Consider the following 27,693-nt stretch of genomic DNA (forward strand, 5'->3'; position numbering starts at 1 on the left):
CGCTGTATACCAGCTGAAAGCTCCGAGAACACAGCAGGAGTATGCAGAAGACAGCACTCCAACTGTGTTCTGCAAATCCCGCTCAGAGCGCTCAGCGGTATACCAGCTGAGCGCTCTGAGAACACAGCAGCTGTATACAGAAGACAGCACTCCAGCTGTCTTCTGTATACTGAGGGAGCCTTCATTTACACAATAATAAGCTCATAAGTAGCTAATTAGCTACTTAAGAGCCTATGCAAAGTGAATGCTCAAGACTGTCAGGCAAACTGTCCTTTGAGAGAATTTTGAGCGATAATCATTGTGTCTAAATGAGCCTTAACTCCTCTGCCAGGAGAATCTTGATAAGTCAAGAGATGGGGGTGGATTGATGAGCTGTACTTAAGGGTGGGACCACCTGCACTACTACAGGGAAGGGGGAAGGTTGACAAGATATGATAAGTGGGTGGGCACCTGTTACTTTTCCAGAAGTGAGCAGTTTGAAGAGACATGTACATGCTGTATTACTATCTATTATCAGGGAGTACAATTTTGGAGTCATTCCTGCCTTTTCCCCAGCAGATCAGTTCTTCTATTCTTTTCAGATTTGAACAAAATGATAAAACATTTTGGGAGAAACACACAACCTAAAAGTCCAGCATTGGACACCATTACTGCAAATATCTCCACCACCACCATAGATTTCCCTCTGGTGCTCAGATAAGCCGGGATCATGGAGATCCAGACACTGCAGAACAGCAGCATGCTGAAGGTGATGTACTTGGCTTCATTAAAACTGTCCGGTAATGTCCTCACCATGAAAGCCAGAACAAAGCTCACCGCTGCCAGGAGCCCCATATAACCCAACATGGAGTAAAAGCAGATATCCGAGCCTTCATTACACTGAATGATGATTTTCCCAGGATAAGACTGAGTGTCCAGGTCCTGAAATGGGGGAGAAATAGACAACCAGATAATACAGATGACAACTTGCATAGATGAACACAACAGCACTATGGTATAGGGCAACTTCACATTCAACCATTTTCTCCAGGGACTTCCAGGCTTGGTGGACTTAAAAGCAACACAAACCATAACAGTCTTGGCGAGAAGTGAAGATACGGCAACTGAAAAAAAAATCCCAAAACTCGTTTCCCGTAATCTACAAGTTACGTTCTTGGGGCAACCAAGAAACAAGAAGACAGAGAGAAAGCTGAGGATGATGGAGACCAGGAGGAGATAACTCAGGTTTCGATTATTAGCTTTAACAATAGGAGTGTCCCGGTAGAAGATAAATATTCCAAATATGAAGCCAGTCAAAAGACATCCAAAGACTGAGACACTGGAAAATACAGAAGCCATTGTGTCATTCTGGTAAGAGATGAATTCCAGGACTTTGGGCAGGCATCGGTCTCTTTTCTCATTTGGCCATTCATCACTTTGGCATTTAATACAGTTCTCAGCATCTGTAGGAATATTTCATAACATATTTAATGTTACATCTATCTATCTATCTATCTATCTATCTATCTATCTACTGTATTGATCCATCTAACAGTGCTGGAACTACTACTGGGCAGGAGTACCACAGTTTTGGGGTGCTGACTCCTTTGGTGAGGGTCTGGACCCCATTAATACACTCAGAACTTGTTTCTGCCATTAGATGCCTGTCCTTGAGTAGAAGCAGGCAGCTGATCAGCAGTGACAAGGGGCACCGAGATATTCATGATACATACCAGGGGCATAGCTAAATACAGAGAGGGACAGATGACAAATTTCAGCTCAGGCCCCCTATCCTCCTGTACCCATACCTACCTGTTGCATATCGCTGCACAATAAATTTAAATGCATGATCTAATCCTTTGGCATAAGCTTTCCCTACATACTCATTTCCTGGGCAACGTGAAGAGTTATTTGTACCCCTTGAGGCTGTTTTCATGGTTTTTGTTGCATTTTTGAACCATAATTATAAAAACAAGTAAAAAAAACTGCATGCAGTATTCAAATACGACTTGCATTTTTATGCATCTTTTATGTGTTTTTTTTTAAATTGTATATAAAGGGTGACATCATATACAGGAGATACACGGGTTATACTAGCATGATCCATGATCCACTATATACAGGGAAATGCATAACTTATACCAACTGTGCATATATAATTATATACAGGAAATATCCAGGTTATACCATGGCCATCAATGAGTAATGACGGGGGCAGGACTGTGGAATCTGGAAGCCCCGAGCCACAGACTGGCACATGGGCAGTGGATATGGATTCAGTCATTCTATCTCAGGGACTGGGGCATCTAAGCAGTTTCCAGCTGTATCTACAACTGAGCAGCCTTATTTAGGACCCACTCTTCTCACCCCACATGGAGAGGGAGCTAGAAAAGGTGCCCTCAGCAAAATCTATCTCTTTTTTCCCTGACAGAACTACTGCATCCAGAGGGGTTACCAACTTGCAGTCAAAAAATAAAAGTGAACGATAGGGGGTCATGTCATGGATGGCCATGGGAGCAAAAGCAGAGGACTGGGCTCTGCTGAAAGAGACCTCAGCAAGCAACAAACAAGCAAAGAGAAAAGAAGAATTTGGACATACCAGAGAGAAGAGGAGAAGGTGCCAAGGAAGAGAGCGATGAAGAAGGGACCGCGGAGTCTAACTGAGTTCTTCCTGGCGCAAGATGCAGGAGGAGAGATGCAGGTTCCGGCCCCAGGTACAGAGCAGCTGGAGATCGCAGAAGCGGCGGGTTCGGGGAATTCCCAGTGGTAAGAGCAAGGTAAGCGGGCTTCCCCAATCCCTTGCCTCCTGCACAAGCATGAAGCTGGGGAAGTGAAGAAAAGAAGAGGGACAGGGAGCCTCAGGCCCAGATCCCCATAAAGAAAATGGCGCCTGCAGCACTGCAATGGGGAGGGGCAATAGCTGGCAGCCACAAAGAGGGAGAAGAGTGAGGAAATAAAAAAGCAGCAACACAAGGCCCCTCACATGAAGGTGTGCATAACATACAGAGAGAGGAGGAACAGAGAAAAGATGGGAGAATAAAAGGCAAGATAGAGAGAGAGGTGCAGCCACTCACACACAAAGCCCCTCTGAGGATATTACACCAAGAACACTACAAAGAGGGAGAGAGGAAGCTAGCAACAGTGAGAGCAATAACATGGGGAGAGGCAGAGATGATACTACAGTCTCCCAGGCCCGGATAGATGAAAAGGTGTCCACTGCATAAAAAGAAGGAGGGGACACAGCTCTCCATAGAGAACTGCACAGAAGAGAAAATTATTCAGATGGCCCCCACAATGAGGAGGATGGAAGAGCAAGGGAGATAGAAAGAGATAGAGATCCAATATTGAATATCAACTGCTTAACTAAGGCCGCATCAGAATGTTTTATAAGAGTGATGATCCTAGCATTAAAAGGATCCCTAGAAAAAGAACTGAGAGCTATGCATGCACCCATTAACACATCAATAGAAGAAATGAGAGGAAGAGTAAATTCTCTGGAAAACAAAATGAGTGAAATAACCAACTCACATAATGACCTGATAGATGACCACTCTAGGCTAGTGGAGGGACTCAAGGTAGTAAATATTAAATCGCAGATTTAGAGGATTGTAACCACCGCAATAAAATTAAAAAAAAGGAATAGCAGAGATGGTGGAACTAGCAGCAGTTGGAGATTATTACTACAAGACCTAATTAAAACTTTACTCCCTGAAACTTCGCAGGGAGAATGTGTTGTGGATAGAGAGTATAGGCTCCCATTCCCAAAGATGATTGCTGAAAACCGGCCCAGAGACATGATTGTATGCGTCCACTTTTACCACATAGAGGACAAATAAATGTATACAGCCAGGAAATTAAAAGCCCTCCTGTATCCTTATGAAAACATGAAACTCTTTGCTGAATTGCCTCAAGTCCACGAGAACAACATATTGTACAAGTGGGGGTTCACGATCAAATTGATTATCTCTAAAGCTGGGGAAAACCATGCAATCACTAAGCCAGAAGAAGGGTTGAAAATAGTCCAAAATTGGCTTACAGAACCATAGACGACTAAGTCCATCTCAAATCAGTCAGGGTTGGCAAAGCAGATCCAAGCCAGCTCCGGAAGCAGCTAACAACAAAGTCCCCCTCGCTAAAGCACCAAATAACGTTTGAAAATATGAAGTAAAAGTCCAAATTCTTGAGCTACAAAGGAAGAGGTCATCATTAGAGATGAGTGAGCACCAAAATGCTCGGGTGCACGTTGCTCGAGTCAAACTTTCCGCGATGCTCGAGGGTTCGCTTTGAGTAACGAACCCCATTGAAGTCAATGGGCGACTCGAGCATTTGGAAATGACACAGAAACGGATAGGGCAGGCGAGGGGCAACATGCTGGGCTGCATTTCAGGTTCCCAGGTCCCACTATTCAGCCACAATAGCGGCAAGAGTGCCCCCCCCCCTACCAATTTTTACTTCGGAATAACCCTCATTAGCAAGGCACACCTTAGCTAAGCACCACACTACCTCCAACAAAGCACAAGCACTGCCTGCGGGACACACCCCTGCCCCTTCTCCTGGGTTACATGCTGCCCAACCCACCGCCCCCCCCCCCCCCCGCACGACCCAGTGTCCACAGCGCACACCAAAGTGTCCCTGCGCAGCCTTCAGCTGCCCTCATGCCACATGCTGGCCTCACAGCCACACCACCCTCATGTCTATTTCTAAGTGCGTCAGGCATGAGGAGGAACCGAAGGCACACACTGCAGAGGGTTGGCAGGGCCAGGCAGCGACCCTCTTTAAAAGGGGCAGGGCGATAGCCCACAATGCTGTACAGAAGCAATGAGACATCCAATCCTGTGCCACCTCCATCAGGAGCTGCAAACATGGGCATAGCAATGGGGAATCCGTGTGCCACACAGTATTCATTCTGTCAAGGTGTCACATAGCTCAATCCACACTGCAAGAGGAAAGCCGTCAGCGCTCTGCCCTCTACCCAAGACAGTCAGTGTCTTTGTGCCAAACAGGTCAAACACCGCGATGGGAACTAAGTTCTCACCAACAGCATAGGGGGGTCCTAGGAAGCCCAAGACATGAACAAAAAATTTATCTGAGCGGCCAAACATGGCAGACTTGCACCGCGCCCACGACATAGCCTCGGCCCACAGCTTCAGCAATCCTAGGCAGGAAGCGGACTTTCACTGCACCAAGGACATAGGCCTCTGCACAAACCCTCAGCAATCGTGGGTCTACAGCGGGCTCCTATGCTAGCATAGCTGTGCACGTCTCATTAGCGCTGTATTGCTCCTGTAGTTTGTCCCAATGCAGTGCCCCGGATAGTAGAGCTAACGTCAGATTAAATACAGGTGGGCTTCGGCCCACACTGCATGCCCCAGTCAGACCGGGGATTTTTATAAATAGTCACAGGCAGGTACAACTCCGCAATGGGAATTCCGTGTGCACCCACAGCATGGGTGGCTCCCTGGAACCCACCAGCGGTTCATAAATATATCCCATTGCAGTGCCCTGGACAGCAGAGCTAACGTCAGATTAAATGCAGGTGGGCTTCGGCCCACACTGCATGCCCCAGTCAGACTGTTTTTTTTTTTTATAAGTAGACACAAGCAGATACAACTCCCTATTGTGAAGTCCGTGTGAACCGACAGCATGGGAGGGTCCCAGGAAGCCACCGGCGGTACATAAATAAATCCCATTGCATTGCCCAGCACAGCTGAGGTAACGTCAGATTAAATGCAGGCGGGCTTCGGCCCACACTGCATACCCAACCTGACCGGGGTTCCTAATATGTAGACACAGGCAGGTACAAATCCCCTATGAGAAGTCCCTGTGGACCGACAGCATGGGTGGCTCCCTGGAACCCACCGGCGGTACATAAAGATATACCATTGCAGTGCCCAGCACAGCTGAGGTAACGTCAGATTTAATACAGGTGGGCTTCGGCCCACACTGCATTCCCCAGTCAGACCGGGGTTTTTAATATATAGACACAGGCAGGTACAACTCACTAATGTGAAGTCTGTGTGGACCGACAGCATGGGTGGCTCCCTGGAACCCACCAGCAGTACATAAATATATCCCATTGCAGTGCCCAGCACAGCTGAGGCAACCTCAGATTTAATGCAGGTGGGCTTCGGCCCACACTGCATGCCCCAGTCAGACTGGGGTTCTTTATAAGTAGACACATGCAGTTACAACTCCGTGTGGACCGACAGCATGGGTGGGTCCCAGGAAGCCACGGGCGGTACATAAATATATCCTATTGCAGTGCCCTGGACAGCAGAGCTAACGTCAGATTAAATGTAGGGGGTAGAGATGAGCGAACGTACTCGTCCGAGCTTGATATTCGTGCGAATATTAGGGTGTTCGGGATGCTCGTTACTCGTAAAGAGTACCACGCGGTGTTCCGGTTACTTTCAGTTTCCTCTCTGAGACGTTAGCGCGCTTTTCTGGCCAATTGAAAGACAGGGAAGGCATTACAACTTCCCCCTGTGACGTTCAAGCCCTATACCACCCCCCTGCTGTGAGTGGCTGGGGCGATCAGATGTCACCCGAGTATAAAAATCGGCCCCTCCCGCGGCTCGGCTCAGATGCCTTGTGAGTTAGCTGAGGGACAGTGGTATCGTGCTGGAGCTGCTGTAGGGAGAGCGTTAGGAGTTAGTGTAGGCTTCAAGAACCCCAACGGTCCTTCTCAGGGCCACATCTAATAGTGTGCAGTACTGTGTTAGCACTGTATTTTTTATTTTTTTTTTCAAAATTGGATCTGCAGAGCATTGCGCCCTGCAATAGGGACAGAAGTGGTGGTTAGGCAGGGAGAGTGTTAGCAGTGAGTGTAGGCTTCAAGAACCCCAACGGTCCTTTCTAGGGCCACATCTATCCGTGTGCAGTACTGTCCAGGCTGCTGTTAGCAGTGTTGCATATTTTTTTTTTTCTCAAAATCGGCTGTGCAGACCATTGCACCCGGCATTAATACTACAGGGATAGAATTGTGTAGGCAGGGCCAGAAGACATACATTATTCATTGAATAGACGCAGTGTGGCTTGTCCTTTGAAAAACAAGGGAAAAAATTCTATTTCGCCTGCCTCTGACAGTCCTCAGGGCTCTGGGTACGTGTGTGCTGCGTGCAGAACGTTAAAAAAAATCAGACGCAGCCAGCTACGTTTTACTGCAGGCTTGCGCCAATTTTTTTCCTGCATGGGAAATCCCTGATCTGCTGGAGCCAATAACTTTGCATCACTGCAGTTCTCTGACACATTTGCAGGGCCACAACACAGTTATTAAACTTAGTAGTATTCATTCAATACACGCAGTGTGGCTTGTCCTTTGAAAAACAAGGGAAAAAATTCTATTTCGCCTGCCTCTGACAGTCCTCAGGGCTCTGGGTACGTGTGTGCTGCGTGCAGAACGTTAAAAAAAAAATCAGACGCAGCCAGCTACGTTTTACTGCAGGCTTGCGCCAATTTTTTTCCTGCATGGGAAATCCCTGATCTGCTGTAGCCAATAACTTTGCATCACTGCAGTTCTCTGACACATTTGCAGGGCCACAACACAGTTATTAAACTTAGTAGTATTCATTGAATACACGCAGTGTGGCTTGTCCTTTGAAAAACAAGGGAAAAAATTCTATTTCGCCTGCCTCTGACAGTCCTCAGGGCTCTGGGTACGTGTGTGCTGCGTGCAGAACGTTAAAAAAAATCAGACGCAGCCAGCTACGTTTTACTGCAGGCTTGCGCCAATTTTTTTCCTGCATGGGAAATCCCTGATCTGCTGGAGCCAATAACTTTGCATCACTGCAGTTTTCTGACACATTTGCAGGGCCACAACACAGTTATTAAACTTAGTAGTATTCATTGAATACACGCAGTGTGGCTTGTCCTTTGAAAAACTAGGGAAAAAATTCTATTTTGGCTGCAGGCTTGCGCCAATTTCTTTCCTGGCTTGGAAATCACTGGTAATACAGCATGCTGAGGGGTAGGGGTAGGCCGAGAGGACGTGGACACGGGCGAGGACGCGGAGGCCCAAGTCAGGGTGTGGGCACAGGCCGAGCTCCTGATCCAGGTGTGTCGCAGCCGACTGCTGCGCGATTAGGAGAGAGGCACGTTTCTGGCGTCTCCACATTCATCGCCCAATTAATGGGTCCACGCGGGAGACCTTTATTAGAAAATGAGCAGTGTGAGCAGGTCCTGTCGTGGATGGCAGAAAGTGCTTCGAGCAAGCTATCATCCACCCAGAGTTCTGCGCCGTCCAGTGCTGCAAATCCGAATCCTCTGTCTGCTGCTCCTCCTTCCTCCCAGCCTCCTCACTCCACTACAATGACACATGCTCAGTAGCGGGAAGACTCCCAGGAACTGTTCTCGGGCCCCTGCTCAGATTGGGCAGCAGTGGTTCCTCTCCCACCAGATGAGTTTATCGTCACTGATGCACAACCATTGGAAAGTTCCCGGGGTCCGGGGGATGAGGCTGGGAACTTCCGGCAACTGTCTCAAGACCTTTCAGTGGGTGAGGAGGACGATGACGATGAGACACAGTTGTCTTGCAGTGAGGTAGTAGTAAGGGCAGTAAGTCTGAGGGAGGAGCGCACAGAGGATTCGGAGGAAGAGCAGCAGGACGATGAGGTGACTGACCCCACCTGGTGTGCAACGCCTACACAGGACAGGTCTTCAGAGGGGGAGGCACGGGCAGCAGCAGGGCAGGTTGCAAGAGGCAGTGTGGTGTCCAGGGGTAGAGGCAGGGCCAGACCGAATAATCCACCAACTGTTTCCCAAAGCGCCCCCTCGCGCCATGCCACCCTGCAGAGGCCGAGGTGCTCTAAGGTCTGGCAGTTTTTCACAGAGACGCCTGACGACCTTTGTCGCGCCAAGATCAGCCGGGGAGCCACCACCAACAGCCTCACCACCACCAGCATGCGCAGACATATGATGGCCAAGCACCCCACAAGGTGGGACGAAGGCCGTTCACCGCCTCCGGTTTGCACCGCTGCCTCTCCCCCTGTGCCCCAACCTGCCACTGAGATCCAACCCCCCTCTCAGGACACAGGCACTACCGTCTCATGGCCTGCACCCACACCCTCACCTCGGCTGTCCTCGGCCCCATCCACCAATGTCTCGCACCGCACAGTCCAGCCGTCGCTAGCGCAAGTGTTGGAGCGCAAGCGCAAGTACGCCGCCATGCACCCGCACGCTCAATCGTTAACCGTCCACATAGCCAAATTTATCAGCCTTGAGATCCTGCCGTATAGGGTTGTGGAAACGGAGGCTTTCAAAGCTATGATGGCGGCGGCGGCCCCGCGCTACTCAGTTCCCAGTCGCCACTACTTTTCCCGACGTGCCGTCCCAGCCCTGCACAACCACGTCTCCCGCAACATTGTACGCGCCCTCACCAATGCGGTTAGTGGCAAGGTCCACTTAACTACGGACACGTGGACAAGCACAGGCGGGCAGGGCCACTACATCTCCCTGACGGCACATTGGGTGAATTTAGTGGAGGCTGGGACAGAGTCAGAGCCTGGGACCGCTCACGTCCTACCCACCCCCAGAATTGCGGGCCCCAGCTCGGTGGTGGTATGTTCGGTGGTGTATGCTTCCTCCACTAAAGCACCCTCCTCCTCCTCCTCCTCCTCCGCAACCTCTGTCTCGCAATCTAGATGTGTCAGCAGCAGCAGGACGTCGCCAGCAGTCGGTGTCGCGCGGCGTGGCAGCACAGCGGTGGGCAAGCGTCAGCAGGCCGTGCTGAAACTACTCAGCTTAGGAGATAGGAGGCACACGGCCCACGAACTGCTGCAGGGTCTGACAGAGCAGACCGACCGTTGGCTTGCGCCGCTGAGCCTCCAACCGGGCATGGTCGTGTGTGACAACGGCCGTAACCTGGTGGCGGCTCTGCAGCTCGGCAGCCTCACGCACGTGCCATGCCTGGCCCACGTCTTTAATTTGGTGGTTCAGCGCTTTCTGAATAGCTACCCACGCTTGTCAGACCTGCTCGTAAAGGTGCGCCGGCTCTGCGCACATTTCCGCAAGTCCCACACGGACGCTGCCACCCTGCGCACCCTGCAACATCGGTTTAATCTGCCAGTGCACCGACTGCTGTGCGACGTGCCCACACGGTGGAACTCTACGCTCCACATGTTGGCTAGGCTCTATGAGCAGCGTAGAGCTATAGTGGAATACCAACTCCAACATGGGCGGCGCAGTGGGAGTCAGCCTCCTCAATTCTTTCTAGAAGAGTGGGCCTGGTTGGCAGACATCTGCCAGGTCCTTCGAAACTTTGAGCAGTCTACCCAGGTGGTGAGCGGCGATGCTGCAATCATTAGCGTCACCATTCCTCTGCTATGCATCTTGAGAAGTTCCCTGCAAACCATAAAGGCAGCCGCTTTGCGCTCGGAAACAGAGCCGGGGGAAGACAGTATGTCGCTGAATAGTCAGAGCACCCTCCTGTCTATATCTCAGCGCGTTCAGGAGGAGGAGGAGGAGGAGCATGAGGAGGATGAGGAGGAGGGGGAAGAGACAGCTTGGCCCACTGCTGACGGTACCCATGCTGCTTGCCTGTCATCATTTCAGCGTGTATGGCCTGAGGAGGAGGAGGAGAAGAAGGAGGTGGAGGAGGAGGAGGAGGATCCTGAAAGTGATCTTCCTAGTGCGGACAGCCATGTGTTGCGTACAGGTACCCTGGCACACATGGCTGACTTCATGTTAGGATGCCTTTCTCGTGACCCTCGCGTTACACGCATTCTAGCCACTACGGATTACTAGGTGTACACACTGCTCGACCCACGCTATAAGGAGAACCTTCCCACTCTCATTCCCGAAGAGGAAAGGGGTTCGAGAGTGTTGCTATACCACAGGACCCTGGCGGACAAGCTGATGGTAAAATTCCCATCCGACAGCGCTAGTGGCAGAAGGCTCAGTTCCGAGGGCCAGGTAGCAGGGGAGGTGCGTAGATCGAGCAGCATGTACAGCCCAGGCAGTGCAACAGTCTTTAAGGGCCTGGACAGCTTTATGGCTCCCCAGCAAGACTGTGTCACCGCTCCCCAGTCAAGGCTGAGTCGGCGGGAGCACTGTAAAAGGATGGTGAGGGAGTACGTAGCCGATCGCACGACCGTCCTCCGTGACGCCTCTGCCACCTACAACTACTGGGTGTCGAAGCTGGACACGTGGCCTGAACTAGCGCTGTATGCCCTGGAGGTGCTTGCTTGTCCTGCGGCTAGCGTCTTGTCGGAAAGGGTGTTTAGTGCGGCTGGGGGAATCATCACGGATAAGCGTACCCGCCTGTCAACCGACAGTGCCGACAGGCTAACACTCATCAAGATGAACAAAGCCTGGATTTCCCCAGACTTCTCTTCTCCACCAGCGGACAGCAGCGATACGTAAGCAATACGTAGGCTGCACCCGCGGATGGAAGCTACGTTCTCTCTCACCATTCAAAACGGGGACATTTCTGCTTCATCAATCTGTGTCTAATATTCCTCCTCCTCCTCCTGCTCCTCCTCCTGAAACCTCACGTAATCACGCTGAACGGGCAATTTTTCTTAGGGCCACAAGGCTCACTCATATAATTTTTCTAAAAATTTTTTATACGTTTCAATGCTCTTAAAAGTGTTGGAACTTTAACTTGAACCAATTTTTCGTTAAACTGGGCTGCCTCCAGGCCTAGTTACCACTTAAGCCACATTAACCAAAGCGATTAATGGGTTTCACCTGCCATCTTGGTTGGGCATGGCCAATTTTTACTGAGGTACATTAGTACTGTTGGTACACCAATGTTTTGGGGCCCTTACCTACAGTGTAATCATAGCAATTTGTATGTTCTTCGCCTGCACTCATGGTGCAGAAGTGTGTGTGGGGTTGGCCTACACTTTAGCTACATAAATGTAACTTGGGCCTTTGCTATACTGCAGCTACTGAAATGGAACTAAGACTGCGCTCCCACTATACTACTGCTTCGGAATTGTTCCTGGGCCCTGTGTAGGCTGCTACAATGACTTAAATGGAACTAAGACTATGCTCCTCCTATACTGCTGCTTCGGAATTGTTCCTGGGGCCTGTGTAGGCTGCTACAATGACTTAAATGGAACTAAGACTATCCTCCTATTATACTGCTGCTTCGGAATTGTTCCTGGGGCCTGTGTAGGCTGCTAATATTACTGAAATGGAACGAAGACTGCGCTCCCACTATACTGCTGCTTCGGAATTGTTACTGGGGCCTGTGTAGGCTGCTACTATTACTGAAATGGAACTAACACTGTGCTCCCCCTATAATGCTGCTAGTGATATGTTAGTGGGGCCTGTCGCTAATGCTACGGCTGAAATGTTACTAATTCTGGGCTCTGCCTATACCGCTGCTAATGGTATGTCTCTGGGGTGTGGAAACAGAGGCTTCCCAAAGACATGATGGCGGCGAGGCCATTTCCCACCAACGCTGTTACTGTTAAGGTGCATATAACCACGGACACGTGGAGAGGACACGTAGTGCCTCCAAAACATCCCCCGCCACGGCCCACTTAATCCTGGCCACATTCCAAAAACCAACAAAATAAAACCACGCTACTAGGTCCGCAGTCACCACCACATTACCACCATCGCGGTTACTGTTAAGGTACATATTACCAGTCTGACTGGGGCATGCAGTGTTGGCCTGAGCCCACCTGCATTAAGCACGACATTACTACCTCAGCTGTGTTGGGCAATGCAATGGGATATTTCTATGTACCGCCGGTGGCTTCCTGGCACCCACCCATGCTGTGGGTCCACAGGGAATTATAAATGCATCTGTTTCCACTTGTAAAGAACCCCAGTCAGACTGGGGCATGCAGTGTGGGCCGAAGCCCACCTGCATTAAGCACGACATTACTACCTCAGCTGTGTTGGGCAATGCAATGGGATATTTTTGTGTATCACCGGTGGGTTCCAGGGAGCCACCCATGCTGTAGGTGCACACGGAGTTTAACCTACATGTGTCCACTTGTAAAGAACCCCAGTCTGACTGGGGCATGCAGTGTGGGCCGAAGCCCACCTGCATTAAGCACGACATTACTACCTCAGCTGTGTTGGGCAATGCAATGGGATATTTCTATGTACCGCCGGTGGCTTCCTGGCACCCACCCATGCTGTGGGTCCACAGGGAATTATAAATGCATCTGTTTCCACTTGTAAAGAACCCCAGTCTGATTGGGGCATGCAGTGTGGGCCGAAGCCCACCTGCATTAAGCACGACATTACTACCTCAGCTGTGCTGGGCAATGAAATGGGATATTTTTGTGTATCGCCGGTGGGTTCCAGAGAGCCACCCATGCTGTCGGTCGACAGGGACTTCACAATAGGGAGTTGTACCTGCCTGTGTCTATGAATTAAAAAGCCCGGTCTGACTGGGGCATGCAGAGACACCTTGACAGAATGAATAGTGTGTGGCACATAGGTTCCCCATTGCTATGCCCACGTGTGCAGCTCCTGATGGCGGTGGCACAGGATTCTATTTTTCATTGCTTCTGTACAGCATTGTGGGCTATCGCCCCGCCCCTTTTAAAGAGGGTCGCTGCCTAGCCGTGCCAACCCTCTGCAGTGTGTGCCTGCGGTTCCTCCTCATGGCAGACGCACTTATAAATAGACATGAGTGTCTTACTGTCCCTGCGCTGAGCCAATCAGAGGCAGCCCTCACTCACCCATTCATGAATTCATGAATGGGTGTGAGTGAGGGATGCCTCTGATTGGTCAGGCTGTGACCAATCAGAGGCATCTCATTCAGCAGGCGGGGATTTTAAATCCCCGGCTGCTGAATACTACTCACAGCTGTTCAGAGCAGTTCAGGAGAACTGCAGCCTGCCGCGCTGAACTCCGTCTGCCGTGACCAGGTAAGTATATATATATTTTTTATTTTTACACATTTCTGGATGAATTGCAGGGAAGGGCTTATATATTTAACCCCTTCCCGACAATTCATCCCGCGATCGCCGGCAGCCCATTGCTTTCAATGGAGTCGGCTGTATTGCCGGCTCCATTGAATTCAATGGGCTAACATCGTTCTGCCGGGACCAGGTAAGTATATATATATTTTTTATTTTTACACATTTCTGGATGAATTGTAGGGAAGGGCTTACATATTTAAGCCCTTCCCGACAATTCATCCCGCGTATGCCGGCAACCCATTGCTTTCAATAGAGCCGGCTGTATTGCCGGCTCCATTGAATTCAATGGGCTAACATCGTTCTTCTCTGCCACAGCTGTTACAGCTGTGGCAGAGGAGAACGATCTTTACGCTGACAGTGGGGGGGGGGGTCTCACTCTTGCCGCTATTGTGGCTTAATAGTGGGACCTGGGAACTTGAGATGCAGCCCAAAATGTAGCTCCTCGCCTGCCCTATTCGTTTCTGTGTCGTTTCCATCACTTTCTTGTGTTTTGCAGATTTTCACAAATGAAAACCTTAGCGAGCATCGGCGATATACAAAAATGCTCGAGTCACCCATTGACTTCAATGGGGTTCGTTACTCGTAACGAACTCTCGAGCATCACTGAAAGTTTGACTCGAGTAACGAGCACCCGAGCATTTTGGTGCTCGCTCATCTCTAATTTCTATGTTACATGTTGTGCAAATATAACAATGAAAATTATTGAACGATAAAAAAAACTAAGGCCGCCTGCAGACGGCCGGGTCGGATCCGGCTGCGAGAATTCATGCTGCGGGACCCGACCCAAGCCCCTGCAGAGAGCAGCGCGTACTCACCCGCAGCTCCGGCTCTTTCATGTGCCGGCTGCCGGGCAGCCGGTGCATGCACAGAGCGGAGCCGGCGGCCGGTGAGTGACGTTTCAGAATTAGAACATGCCGCTGTTTGTTTGCTGCGCGAGATTTTGCGCGGACAAACCGCGGCCGTCTGCCTAGGATTGCGTTTGCTAATGCAATCCTATGGCAGCTTCCAAGGGCGGAAATTCCACGGGAAATCCAGCCGCAGAATTTCCACCCGTCTGCAGGCAGCCTAAAGCTGATAATAAATTGAGGTTTGCAACATAGGAAAAAAGAATAAAAAAAGGTTTGTTCAATAGTTTTCTATAAGCTGGAGGAGGGAATTGATGGGAAAGTGATCAAATTTGCCGATGACACAAAGCTAGGATGGATAGCTAATACTAGGAAAGAGAGGGAAAGTATTCAAAAAGATCTAGAAAAACTTGAACAATGGGTGGCGACTAACAGAATAGTATTTAACAAGGAGAAATGCCAAGTCCTACATCTGGGCAAGAAAAATGAAAAAAAAAAACACATACAGAATGGGAGGAATTGGGCTAAACAGCAGCACATGTGAAAAAGACGAGTATATTAATAAATCATTAGAGCTGAACATGAGTCAATAGATGTGAACATGAGTCAACAATGTGTTGCAGCAGCCAAAAAGGGAAACACAATTCTAGGATCTAGATCACATGAGTTAATTATTCCCCTTTACTCTTCCTTAGTCAGACCTCATCTGGAATACTTTGTCTAGTTCTGGGCACCTCACCTTAAAAAAAACAGACAAACTGGAGCAAGTTCAGAGAAGAGTTACCAAGATGATGAGCGGTCTGCAAATTTTGTCCTATGAGGAGAGACAAATCGGTTCTTCTAGGGGAACTAGTCACTGTAGAGAACCTACCAAAATAGATAGTATGAAATATATGAACAGTGAACAGTCTGCAAATCATGTCCTATGAGGAACGTTTAAAGGATCTAGGTATGTTTAGCTTGCAAAAAAAAGGGCTGAGAGGAGACTTAATAGCTGTCTACAAATATCTGAAGGGTTGTCGCACTGCAGAGGGATCAGCCCTATTCTCATCTGCACAAGGAAAGACTAGAAGCAAGGGGATCAAACTGTAAGGGAGGAGACACAGATTATATATTGGAAAAACTTTCTGACAGTGAGGGTGATCAATGAGTGGAACAGGTTACCACGGGAGGCGGTGAGTTCTCCTTCAATGTAAGTGTTCACAGAAAGGCTGGACAAATATCTGTCCGGGAGGATTTAGTGAATCCTGCACTGAGCAGGGGGTTGGACCCCATGACCCTGAAGGCCCTTTTCAAACTCTACCGTAATATGATTCTATGAACCTGTCCTCTAGTGTCTGATTGAGTCCTATGCTGCTAAAGTTGGGAGATGTAAACAGGAGGATGCTGTCCTTACTTATCATCCCCTTAGCATATGGGAAATAGCAGCAGTAGTATGTCCAAGATTGAACTTTTAACAATCTATGACATTTAGCGATGGTATTATAATATGCCAAGTTTGTAATTTCCCAAGAACTATACATGAGAAAATTATATTTTGGCCAAATTGTTATCAAATCTTTGCTTTATCACTTTGTTTGTGATGTACCAGATGTCTAAATTAATTTAGGTCAATAATACAAGGAAAGAGGATGACCCAGTTTAGACTCAACAAGATCAAAAGGTGGTTTCTGTTTTCTTTAAGAGAAGTTGAAGCCAAAGCTATTTTGATTTACCTGGTTTTAAATTTCTTTAACTGGAGAAAAATCAAAAGTTGTTGGCGCTCCACCTAGGAGTGAGCGTCCTGTTATGATGACTCTAAAAGTGCATCAGGCAATCTTGAAAGAGGTGAGAAACAACTTGTAATGTGCTGTGAAATATGCTGGTGCTATATAAATAAAGATTATAAATACCTACAGGAGGATCTTCAAGCTTCAGTAACCCCTGTCTATGTGCCATGTGTTAGAGGCACACTGAGGAAGAATGGTGTTCGTGGAAGGATACCACGAAGGAAGCCACTGCTGTCCAAAAGAACATTGCAGTAGGTCTCAAGTTTGCCTGAGACCACCTGGATGCTTCACAATGCTTCTAGGAAAATGTTCTTTTCCCAACGTTGTTTGAGGGAAACCAACACCAAAGCCTTACCCAAAGCCCGGTGGAGGCAGCATCATGGTTTGTGGCTGCTCTGCTCCTCAGGGAATGGAGACCTTGTAATCATTAAGGGAACAATGAATTCTAGGGCAGATCAGAACATCTTACAGGAGCATATAAGGATCGCCACCCATGACCTACAGCTGAAGAGATGCTGGGTGATGTAACAAGACCATGAAATAAAGGACACAAGTAAAACACCTTAAGAATGCTAATTAATAAGATTTATGTTATGGAATTGCCAAGTCTGAGTCATGATGTTAACCCCTTGTAGATAATGCGGCATCACCTGGAGAGAGCTGTGCATGCCAGACATCTCAGAAATAGTAATGAATTGAAATACATTTACAGTATGGAATGATCCAAAGTTCCAGCTCAGTGATGTGCAAATCTTATTAGTGGCTCCGGGATATGTTTAGCGGTGATTGCTGCTATAGGAGGATCTATATGTTATTAAAGGGAACCTGTCACCTCCCTACAAGACCATGTACTAAGTTATGGTGCTGTTAGGGAATGTGACAGGGAGCCGGTTGAAGTATTGTTATACACACCCACTGCCTGGTTTCTGCCACTGACGTCCATGCGGTACACAGAAATCTGACTCTCTTCGGATTGCTGTCCGTGCGCTCTCATAGACATCTATAGGAGAGCGCACACATGGCAGTCTGAAAAGAGATTTCAGGTCACTGTGTGACTTCAGTGGCGAGCAACGCAGGAACCCGGGAGCAGGTGAGTTTAAAAATACATCACCCAGCTCCCTGTCACCTTCCCAACAGGAGCAGGACTTACTTTATGGTGTTGTAGGGTGCTGACAGGTTTGATTTAAATTTGTTGGTTCACATACTTTTTCTCCATATATTCTGGATGATTATTTCATGTGTTCAATACAATATATTAGTGATGGCGAACCTTTTAGAGACTGAGTGCCCAAACTGCAACCTAAAACCCACTTATTTATCGCAAAGTGCCAACACGTCAGCGGGCGGGGCTTATCACGACGTATGATTTTACCCCCATCATTCTAAAAAGAACAGGGCCGCTTCAAAATAGACAGGGTGCAGATTTAAACTGCTTTCTGGATTGGGAAATGCTGCAAAATGTCCTCAGCGGGAATTTCTCTGAAAAATTCTGCAGCATTTCCGCATCCAAAAAGCAGTCAAAATCTGTGCACGTTCTATTTTAAAATAGCCCTGCCATCTCACAGTGGCCCCCAGAATAATAGTGACATCCCACGGCGGCCCCAGCGGTAACAGTGACATCCCACGGCGGCCCCAGCAGTAACAGTGACATCCCACGGCAGCCCCACTGTAACAGTGATATCCCACGACGGCCTAAGCGGTAAAAGTGAGATACCACGGCGGCCCTAGCGATAATAGTGACATCTGACGATGACCCCAGTGGTATAGTGACATCCCACGGCGGCCCCAGCGGTAATACTGACATCCCACCGCAGCCCCCCGTGTAACAGTGACATCCCACGGCGGCCCCCCGTGTAACAGTGACATCCTTCCGCGGCCCCCTGTGTAACAGTGACCTCCCACGGCGGCCCCCTGTGTAACAGTGACATCCCACGGCGGCTCCAGCGGTGATAGCGATGTCGCATGGCGGCCCCAGTGGTAACAGTGACATCCCACAGCGGCCCCAGCGGTAATAGTGACATCCCACGGCGGCCACAACGGTAACAGTGACATCCCACGGTGGCCCCAGTGGTGATAGGGATATCCCACGGTGGCCACAGCGGTAATAGTGACATCCTACAGCGGCCCCAGCATTAATAGTGACATCCCACAGTGGCCCCAGCGGTAATAGTGATATCCCACGGCACCCCCCAACCCCTCTGTGTAACAGTGACATCCCATGGCGGCCCCCGTGTATAGTGACATCCGATGGCGGCCCCCGTGTAATAGTGACATCCGATGGCGGCCTCAGCGGTAATAGTGACATCCCGCAGCGGCGCCAGCGGTAATAGTGATATCCCATGGCAGCCCCTTATGTAATAGTGACATCCCACGGCGAACCCAGCGGTTACAATGACATCGCATGGCGGCCCCACTGGTAATAGTGACATCCCATGGCGGCCCCTCATGTAACAGTGACATCCCACGCGGCCCCAGCGGTAATAGTGACATCCCACAGCGGACCCAGCGGTAACAGTGACATCCCACGGCAGCCCCAGTGGTAACAGTGACATCCCACAGCGGCCCCAGTGGTAATAGTGACATCCCACGGCAGCCCCAGCGGTAATAGTGACATCCCACGGGGCCTCAGCAGTAATAGTGACATCGCACGGCGGCCTCAGCAGTAATAGTGACATCCCTCGGCGGCCCCCTGAATAATAGTGACATCCCACGGCGGCCCCAGTGTAATAGTGACATCCCACGGCGGCCCCAGCGGTAATAGTGACATCCCACGGCAGCGCAAGTGGTAATAGTGACATCCCACGCTGGCCCCCCTTGTAATAGTGACATCCCATGGCGGCCCCAGCGGTAACAGTGACATCCCACGGCAGCCCCAGCAGTAATAGTGACATCCCACGGCGGCCCCCTGAATAACAGTGACATCCCATGGCGGCCCCAGTGTAATAGTGACATCCCACGGTGGACAGAGCGGTAATAGTGACATCCCACGGTGGCTCCAGCGGTAATAGTGACATCCCACGGTGGCCCCAGCAGTAACAGCAATTCCCACGGCGGCCCCAGCGGTAACAGTGACATCCTACGGCAGCCCCAGCGGTAATAGTGACATCGCATGGCAGCCTCAGCGGTAATAGTGACATCCCACTGTGGCTCCAGCTTTAATAGTAACATCCCACGGCGGCCCCTCGTGTAATAGTGACATGCCATGGCGGCCCCTCGTGTAACAGTGACATCCCACGGCGGCCCCAGTGGTAATAGTGACATCCCACGGCAGTCCCAGCGGTAATAGTGACATCCCGCGATGGCCCCCAGTGCTAATAGTGACATCCCACGGCGACCCCCAGTGGTAATAGTGACATCCCACGGCGGCCCCCAGTAGTAATGGTGACATATGACAGCGGCCCCCTGTAGTAATAGTGACATCCCACGGCGGCCCCAGTGATAATATTGACATCCCACGGCTGCCCCAGCAGTAATAGTGACATCCCACAGCGTGTAATAGTGACATCCGATGGCGGCCTCAGCGGTAATAGTGACATCCCGCAGCGGCGCCAGCGGTAATAGTGATATCCCATGGCAGCCCCTTATGTAATAGTGACATCCCACGGCGAACCCAGCGGTTACAATGACATCGCATGGCGGCCCCACTGGTAATAGTGACATCCCATGGCGGCCCCTCATGTAACAGTGACATCCCACGCGGCCCCAGCGGTAATAGTGACATCCCACAGCGGACCCAGCGGTAACAGTGACATCCCACGGCAGCCCCAGTGGTAACAGTGACATCCCACAGCGGCCCCAGTGGTAATAGTGACATCCCACGGCAGCCCCAGCGGTAATAGTGACATCCCACGGGGCCTCAGCAGTAATAGTGACATCGCACGGCGGCCTCAGCAGTAATAGTGACATCCCTCGGCGGCCCCCTGAATAATAGTGACATCCCACGGCGGCCCCAGTGTAATAGTGACATCCCACGGCGGCCCCAGCGGTAATAGTGACATCCCACGGCAGCGCAAGTGGTAATAGTGACATCCCACGCTGGCCCCCCTTGTAATAGTGACATCCCATGGCGGCCCCAGCGGTAACAGTGACATCCCACGGCAGCCCCAGCAGTAATAGTGACATCCCACGGCGGCCCCCTGAATAACAGTGACATCCCATGGCGGCCCCAGTGTAATAGTGACATCCCACGGTGGACAGAGCGGTAATAGTGACATCCCACGGTGGCTCCAGCGGTAATAGTGACATCCCACGGTGGCCCCAGCAGTAACAGCAATTCCCACGGCGGCCCCAGCGGTAACAGTGACATCCTACGGCAGCCCCAGCGGTAATAGTGACATCGCATGGCAGCCTCAGCGGTAATAGTGACATCCCACTGTGGCTCCAGCTTTAATAGTAACATCCCACGGCGGCCCCTCGTGTAATAGTGACATGCCATGGCGGCCCCTCGTGTAACAGTGACATCCCACGGCGGCCCCAGTGGTAATAGTGACATCCCACGGCAGTCCCAGCGGTAATAGTGACATCCCGCGATGGCCCCCAGTGGTAATAGTGACATCCCACGGCGACCCCCAGTGGTAATAGTGACATCCCACGGCGGCCCCCAGTAGTAATGGTGACATATGACAGCGGCCCCCTGTAGTAATAGTGACATCCCACGGCGGCCCCAGTGATAATATTGACATCCCACGGCTGCCCCAGCAGTAATAGTGACATCCCACAGCGGCCCCCCGTGTAATAGTGACATCCCATGGTGGCCCAACGGGTAACAGTCACATCCCGTGTAATAGTGACATCCCATGGCGGCCCCCCGTGTAACAGTAACATCCCACAGTGGCCCCAGTGGTGACAGTGACATCCGACGGCAGCCCAAGCGGTAATGTGACATTCCAAGGCCGTCCCAGTGGTAATAATGACATCCCACGGCCGCCCCAGCTGTAATAGCGATATCCCATGGCCGCATGAGCCAAAATAGTGATAACCCCACCTCCTCCCACACTCACAGTTGTGGTGTGCTCTCCTCCTGTGCCTCAGCCTCTGTCATCACAGCTCCCAGGGTCTGCGCACATATTAACTTTTTCCATAACACTACTGCCCTATTCAGCAATTCCAGCAACCTGATTGGTTGTTTGAGTTGGCTGATTCACCAAACAACCAATCAGGTTGCTGGAATCGCTGAATAGGGCAGAAGTGTTGTGGAAAAAGTTAATATGTCCCCCCTCCCTTCCCCGCGTGAAGACGCTGGGGGAGGAGGATCCTGGCTGCACACTGGCGTCACACTGTGCGCCAGGATAGGCACTTCTAGCAGCGAGACTGAGTGAATGCCAACCCCTGCCGGTAATCACAAGTGGTGAGTGGCCGATAGTGACGCGTGCCAGTAGGGAGGGCTCTGCGTGCCACCATTGGCCGCGTGTAATAGGTTTGCCACTACTGCAATATACGAATCGTAGAACATCTTAGTTTAGTTTGATTGTTTGTCTCTAACTGTGATGGAGCTGACACACTTTATTATTAATGATTGCAGAAATCCAGGTAATTCCAAAGGGTTCACTTATTTTTTCTTTCATATGTACATCCCTTTGGTACATCACTGTCATCATCACCTACTGCTCATACTACCATATACCGGTTATATTGGATATCTCCCCTTCTGCACACGGGACGCAGTCATAGCAGCAGGCATGGATTGTTTCTCTTGTCTTTTTCCTGCTTCCAGGTGAACATTGGTCGGAGCAGCGGGATACTGGGATCTGTAGGAAAAGACAAGAACCTTTACTATAAAGATAAAACACATGTATGATAAGAGGATGTAAACTATATGATGATGTTATAGAGCGGACAAGATTTACATAATCACCTACATAATATAACTCTTCTCACCCCCTTTGTGTGTTTCCATGTTATAGACTGCCGATTTATGTGAAGCTTTTCCCCACTGATGGCCCACGGAGTATAATTTCCTACTTCAACCTCATGTAAGCCGTCTTTTGTATGTAACAAGTTTATAATCGTATATGGACGTATGGCCTCTCCCTGCTCATTAAAGTAATATGAAGGTCTCATTGGATCCGGTGAGGACTCCATCATTTGTATGTAGCGCTGTAACTTCCGTCTGTAGTGTAAAAATCCAGTTATTGAGTTTTCTCCATATTCATCTTTTATAAATAAGAACATTTCATGTAGAGCTTTTGCCAGAACTTCTACTGCAGAATAGAGTCTTGGGACGACCCCCGATGAGAGGACTTCCCTCAGATTATCTGCAGTATTGTTCAGAGTATAGTAGGACTCTTTATTGATGTCATAGTATGATATGAACAAATCTAAATCATCTCTCTTGTCTAGATCATCTATCAATTTCCAGTAAGACGGGTTTATGTGCAGATCAGCATAATTCCAGAATATTTTTACAAAATTCTCCAGACCTGGAAAAGGTGAAGAAAACTTCACTGTGAGACTTCCATTATAAATCAAATGCCCTTCATTTAACCCTTTAGGAGCAGTAGAGATCCAGGATGGTGAAAGGATGAAGCTGTGGTCTGAAAATATAAATTCGTACTCTTGTATTAAGCGAGCCATATGAACAGAGAAGGGCCCGCACATTATAATGATGGGGACTTGTGGATTCTTTAGAGCTTGTACAATCCTATTATAATTTTCCTCTCTTAGTTTTTCGGTGAAGGCGGCACAGATCCCGCACTCCCTCATGTACTTTGTTAGTATCTGCAGCTCATTCTCTCCAGTTTCATTATCCGATACTATAATCCCAACCCAGGTCCAGCCAAAGTGCTCCAACAGTTCGGCGATCGCCATATTGTGGATGTGGTAATTTTGGACCATTCTGAAAACATGAGGATAGAGGAGTCTATCAGATAATGAGGGGTCAGAGGCTCCATAGCTGATCTGCAAAACACAGAAGAAAACTAAGATCATTTTGTACAGACTGTTCTCAGTCAGTTAGTTAGTAGGACGTCCTCATAATCCAAAACTCCACATACAAAACCCATTCTGTTAGGTTGTATTTAGATGGCTACAGAAGGTTGTGCCCGAGAGTCTTGGATGCAGATCACATCACACAACACATGGACACTCCGTCTGTATGCTGTGCGAGGTGCCGGAAACCAAACATTACATGCCCAGTGTCTAGCGAGATTCACACATAAATAGGAGCAGCAGCGATTTTCCAATTGTGGCTCTTAGGGTGGACACCCACTTGCATTTTTCTTGCACATTTTTTTTCATGCGATGTCACTGCATTTTTTTTCACGCAATTGTCAATGGGACTTTCTAATGTTAAAAACGCATCGCACAAAAGTCGCAAAGCCCAAACTTGCAATGCGTTTTTACCATTAGAAAGTCCTATTGACAATTGCATAAAAAAAACATGTGAAAAAAACGCAAGAGAAAAACGCAAGTGGGTGTCCACCCTTAGGGCGCATTCAGACGACTGTATATCGGCCAGGTATTCATGCCGGCCGATATATGGCGTCTCTCTCTGCAGGGGGAGGAGGCTGGAAGAGCCAGGAGCAGTGCTCTGAGCTACCGCCCCCTCTCTGCCTCCTCTCCGCCCCTCTGCACTATTTGCAATGAGAGGAGGCGGTACGGAGGTGGGGCTAAGTTCTGTGAATTAGCTCCACCCCGCCCCACCTCTCCTCATTGAAAATAGTGCAGAGGGGTGGAGAGGGGGCGGGAGATCAGAGCACTGCTCCCGACTCTTCCATACTCCTCCCCCTGCAGAGAGAGATGCCGTATATCGGCCGGTGTGAATACCCGGCCAATATAGGGTCGTCTGAATGCGCCCTTAGGGTGGACACCCACTTGCAATTTTTTTCCCCTGCGATGCAATAGCGATGATTATGAAACAAATGATTTGGTTTCCCTGCGGGGATGAAGAAAACTCCTGCCACAGCTGTCACAGCGGTGGCAGAAGTCCGCGATATTCTCCTTATGTTTTCAATGGGGCTATCGCTGCTGGCCACAATGAAAGCACCGGCGATATCACAGAGTTTTTCTTGCACTGCGAGGTAAGTGTTTTCACTCACTCTCGCAGCGCAAGAAATAAAAACGCCAGTGGGTTTGAGCCCTTAGTCTGAGGAAAAAAATGCTCATGTGAATGAGCTCAGTCAAAGGAATGGGTTCATTTTCCGTGTGAGTTCTGTCCGTGTTGTACAGGGGCAGAATTTGTGTGAGAATATGTTGCTAGGGCGGCCGCACACGTGCATACTTGTGTAGGAAGTTTTTGCACATGCAATATACAGCAAATAGATGATATCAATGGGCTCATTCTCATGGTTCCTTTTTTGCAAATGCATTTTGTGCATGCAAAACAACATGACTTGCTCCGTATTGGTGCCCATTTGTGCTCGAAAGGTCCCCATAGGAGCCTGTGGTAGTGCGCAAATGTGCACATACTTACACTCAGATATGCGTAAAACACTGTGCATACCTGCAAACACAGGCACTTCATTAGCCTCATTAGCCTTTTATATCAGGGCGAGGGAGATTCCTCCGCCTATGTGAATGAGTGATGCCTGCACAAATCTGCGCAGTGCTTGTGCAGGCATGGACACAAAGAGACTCTTCACTACACAAGTACATTGTGCAGGAGCGAGCGGCTTTGCTCTTACGCTCGTCTGTAGAAGCCCTTACTCAGGATATCAGGGGACAAGAAGAGACGATGGAGACAGATTTTCGTTTTGATATTCTTGACCCAGGTGTAACGGAGTCGTCTTTACTGTGACATACTCCCTCTACCCCCATTTTACCTTAAATAACCACAGACACCGTACTTTGGATTCAATGTGGCCAAAGCAGCCATATTTATTACCAAACATAACATTAAACATGAATAACATTTTTTACCCCGTAGAAAAAACCTGGGGAGAGATCCTTGGAGCCCCGCCAACTACTGTCGCCTCACCACCAAAACGGGAAATAGTTGTACCTATCACCTGTCACATATTAACTGACACAGGCAACACTATTTCCCTACCCTTGCCTCCAGCTGCAAGCCGACAGACTCAGGGGTCCACCACTCACCACTTAGCCTCTAGTCGTCACCTCCCGAGGCCGGCTAGCCATAACCTGGCTAACCACTCCCACCATCTTTGCAAGGCACCGCCCTGCAAAGCCCAGATGTGACAGTCCTCGTATTAAACAATTAAAGGGGGAAGATAATTATCCAGCCCGTTTCCCCCCCTCTACCCATTTCTGCTGACTCCAAGGACACCTCCATGACGAATCTCACTAGCAATCACCCCCCCCCCCACCCCTTCTTTCCTTGGGCAGGTGGGTTGGACTCTTCATCAGCTCCTCTTTCTCTTCCTGCTTCTCCTCCTCGTGTTCCCTGTAACTTCTCCCCCCTCCTTTGCGCTGTTACTCTTTCCTACACTCACCCCCTTTCTCCTACCAGCATTCCCCTCACCTACTAGCCCCTTCCCTCCCTGTTAACCTGTCATGCCTGCCTCTTTTGGTCCCCAGCTCCAGCAGTTCTGATCTTCAACAAGACCTTCACTAAACTGGAATATCAATGTGAGCGACAGAACATGTGCCCCTTCTTGTTCTATCTTATAATTGGTCCGCTGTAAGGGGGTCTCACATATAGTGGATTCACTGCGGGATTCCACAGCAGAAAAGCAAATATGTCAAAAATCCGCAGTCGGCAAATCTGCAGCTAAGGCCGGATTCACACAAGAGAATTTACGTGCATATTTGCACATTCAAAAAGTACAGTTAAAACGTGCACGCGTGTAAATACGCAACTCCCATTTTGCAGAAACACAGTGTAATTACACGTACACTCATGGTGCAGTTTTTGTAGTGGTCTTTCTTTCGGATCCGCCGTGCGTTGTAACTCTTATATTTCAAGGGTTGAAATCTACAACATAAACAGACATGCGGAAGGTTTACAATCCACAATGTTTTTCAAAAATGCTGCAGAAGAGATGCATAAATTCTCCGCTCCATGTGAAGGAGATTTTAAAAATGTCTTCCACATGGGTTGTACTGTGAGGCCGGGTCACACGGGGGTGATTCGCAGCAGAATGTCCACAGCAGGCGTTTCGCTGCAGATCAGCCACGGAAACAAACTCACCCCATTTGGTGCATGTTTGTGAAGCGGCTTTATCCCATATTGCTGTGCGGGCTTCACCACCTCATTGAGGAGAAGTGGATCCCACAGTGGAAACAGTGATAAAATTGACAAGCTGCGGAAGTGGTTTTGCGCAGTTATTTCGGCAGCTTGTGGATGAGATTTTCAGAATCTCATCCACTTTCCTGCTGCTGTAAATGCCGTGGAATGTCCGTGCGGAGGGTCAGAATGGAAATTCAGCTGCAAATCCGTCCAGTTTGAAAGCCATCTAAATGCTGCAGAAAATCCGCAGCCAAAGCCGCTCTGAAAATTCTGCAACATTTACAGCCGATAATCCAGCTTCACACAAGCGTAAGCATATTTGTGTGTGCATGAGCACCGTGCATGGCCACCTGCAGACAGCAGGGTCGGATCCCACTGCGAGAACTCTCGCAGCGGGACCCGACCCGAGTCCCTGCAGGGACCAGTGCGTCGCTCACCTCTCCAACGGCTCCGGCTCTCTGATGTGCCGGCTGCTGGCCAGCCGGCGCATGTGCGGAGCGTAGCCGGGGCATTGGGAGAGACCTTTCTGTGCGGGCCTCTGCGAGACCTGCACAGAAATAGAGCATGCCGCGATTTGTTTTCCGCGTGTATTTTTACGCGGACAAATCGCAGCCGTCTGCATAGGATTGCGTTTTGCAATGCAATCCTATGTAGGCGTCCAGGGGCGGAAATTCTGCAAGAAATCCTGCAACAGAATGCTTTTTTGCACGTGCATCAGTGTACATTTTGCTTTTTTTTTCCACATGCAAGGCATGTACACTTGTGCACGCAAAAAAAACAACAATGCTCGCAGTCATTAAAATACCTAATTGGTCTAATGAGTTCAAGGTGTTTTCTTTTTCTGAGCAATTTCACAGTGTTTCATGCCTCTCCTAGTGTGTTGCACATGCATTTGTGCATCTCCTTTGACTTCTATGGAGACTTTTGGTGTGAAAATATGCAAAATATAGAAAAGCTGCGTTTTTTGGGGGGTTTTTTTGCACCACTAAAATGCACATGAAAAATATGCCTATGGGTTTGCTCACATACTTGAGACTTGTTGTAAGACAGGATGCAGATGAACATCTCTCCCATCTGGCGAGATG

At 49.4% G+C, this 27,693-nt stretch overlaps 1 protein-coding gene across 1 annotated transcript; it reads right to left on the reverse strand.

Annotated features, from left to right (window-relative positions):
- Positions 1-534: 534 nt before the first annotated feature.
- LOC136573446 (vomeronasal type-2 receptor 26-like) lies at positions 535-27,682 on the reverse strand. Its single transcript, XM_066574736.1, has 6 exons — positions 27,638-27,682; positions 27,046-27,155; positions 26,275-26,353; positions 22,444-23,379; positions 22,106-22,229; positions 535-1,442 (listed from the first exon to the last, which is right to left on the reverse strand). Exons 1-6 carry the CDS (start codon positions 27,680-27,682, stop codon positions 535-537), a joined length of 2,202 nt encoding a protein of 733 aa, XP_066430833.1.
- Between the last annotated feature and the right edge of the window lie 11 nt (positions 27,683-27,693).

The sequence above is a fragment of the Eleutherodactylus coqui genome, chromosome 7 (genome assembly GCF_035609145.1).
Source record: "Eleutherodactylus coqui strain aEleCoq1 chromosome 7, aEleCoq1.hap1, whole genome shotgun sequence".
In the NCBI taxonomy this organism is placed as follows: domain Eukaryota; kingdom Metazoa; phylum Chordata; class Amphibia; order Anura; family Eleutherodactylidae; genus Eleutherodactylus; species Eleutherodactylus coqui.

What these genes read in the sequence shown, in the direction of transcription:
- LOC136573446 (XM_066574736.1), bottom strand. Translation starts at nt 27,682, where the DNA reads ATGGGAGAGATGTTCATCTGCATCCTGTCTTACAACAAGTCTCAA. An exon ending in TGTCTTACAACAAGTCTCAA is followed by an intron (nt 27,156 to 27,637) that starts GTATGTGAGCAA and finishes ATTTCTGTGCAG; the next exon opens with GTCTCGCAGAGGCCCGCACA. An exon ending in GAGCCGGAGCCGTTGGAGAG is followed by an intron (nt 26,354 to 27,045) that starts GTGAGCGACGCA and finishes TTTATGTTGTAG; the next exon opens with ATTTCAACCCTTGAAATATA.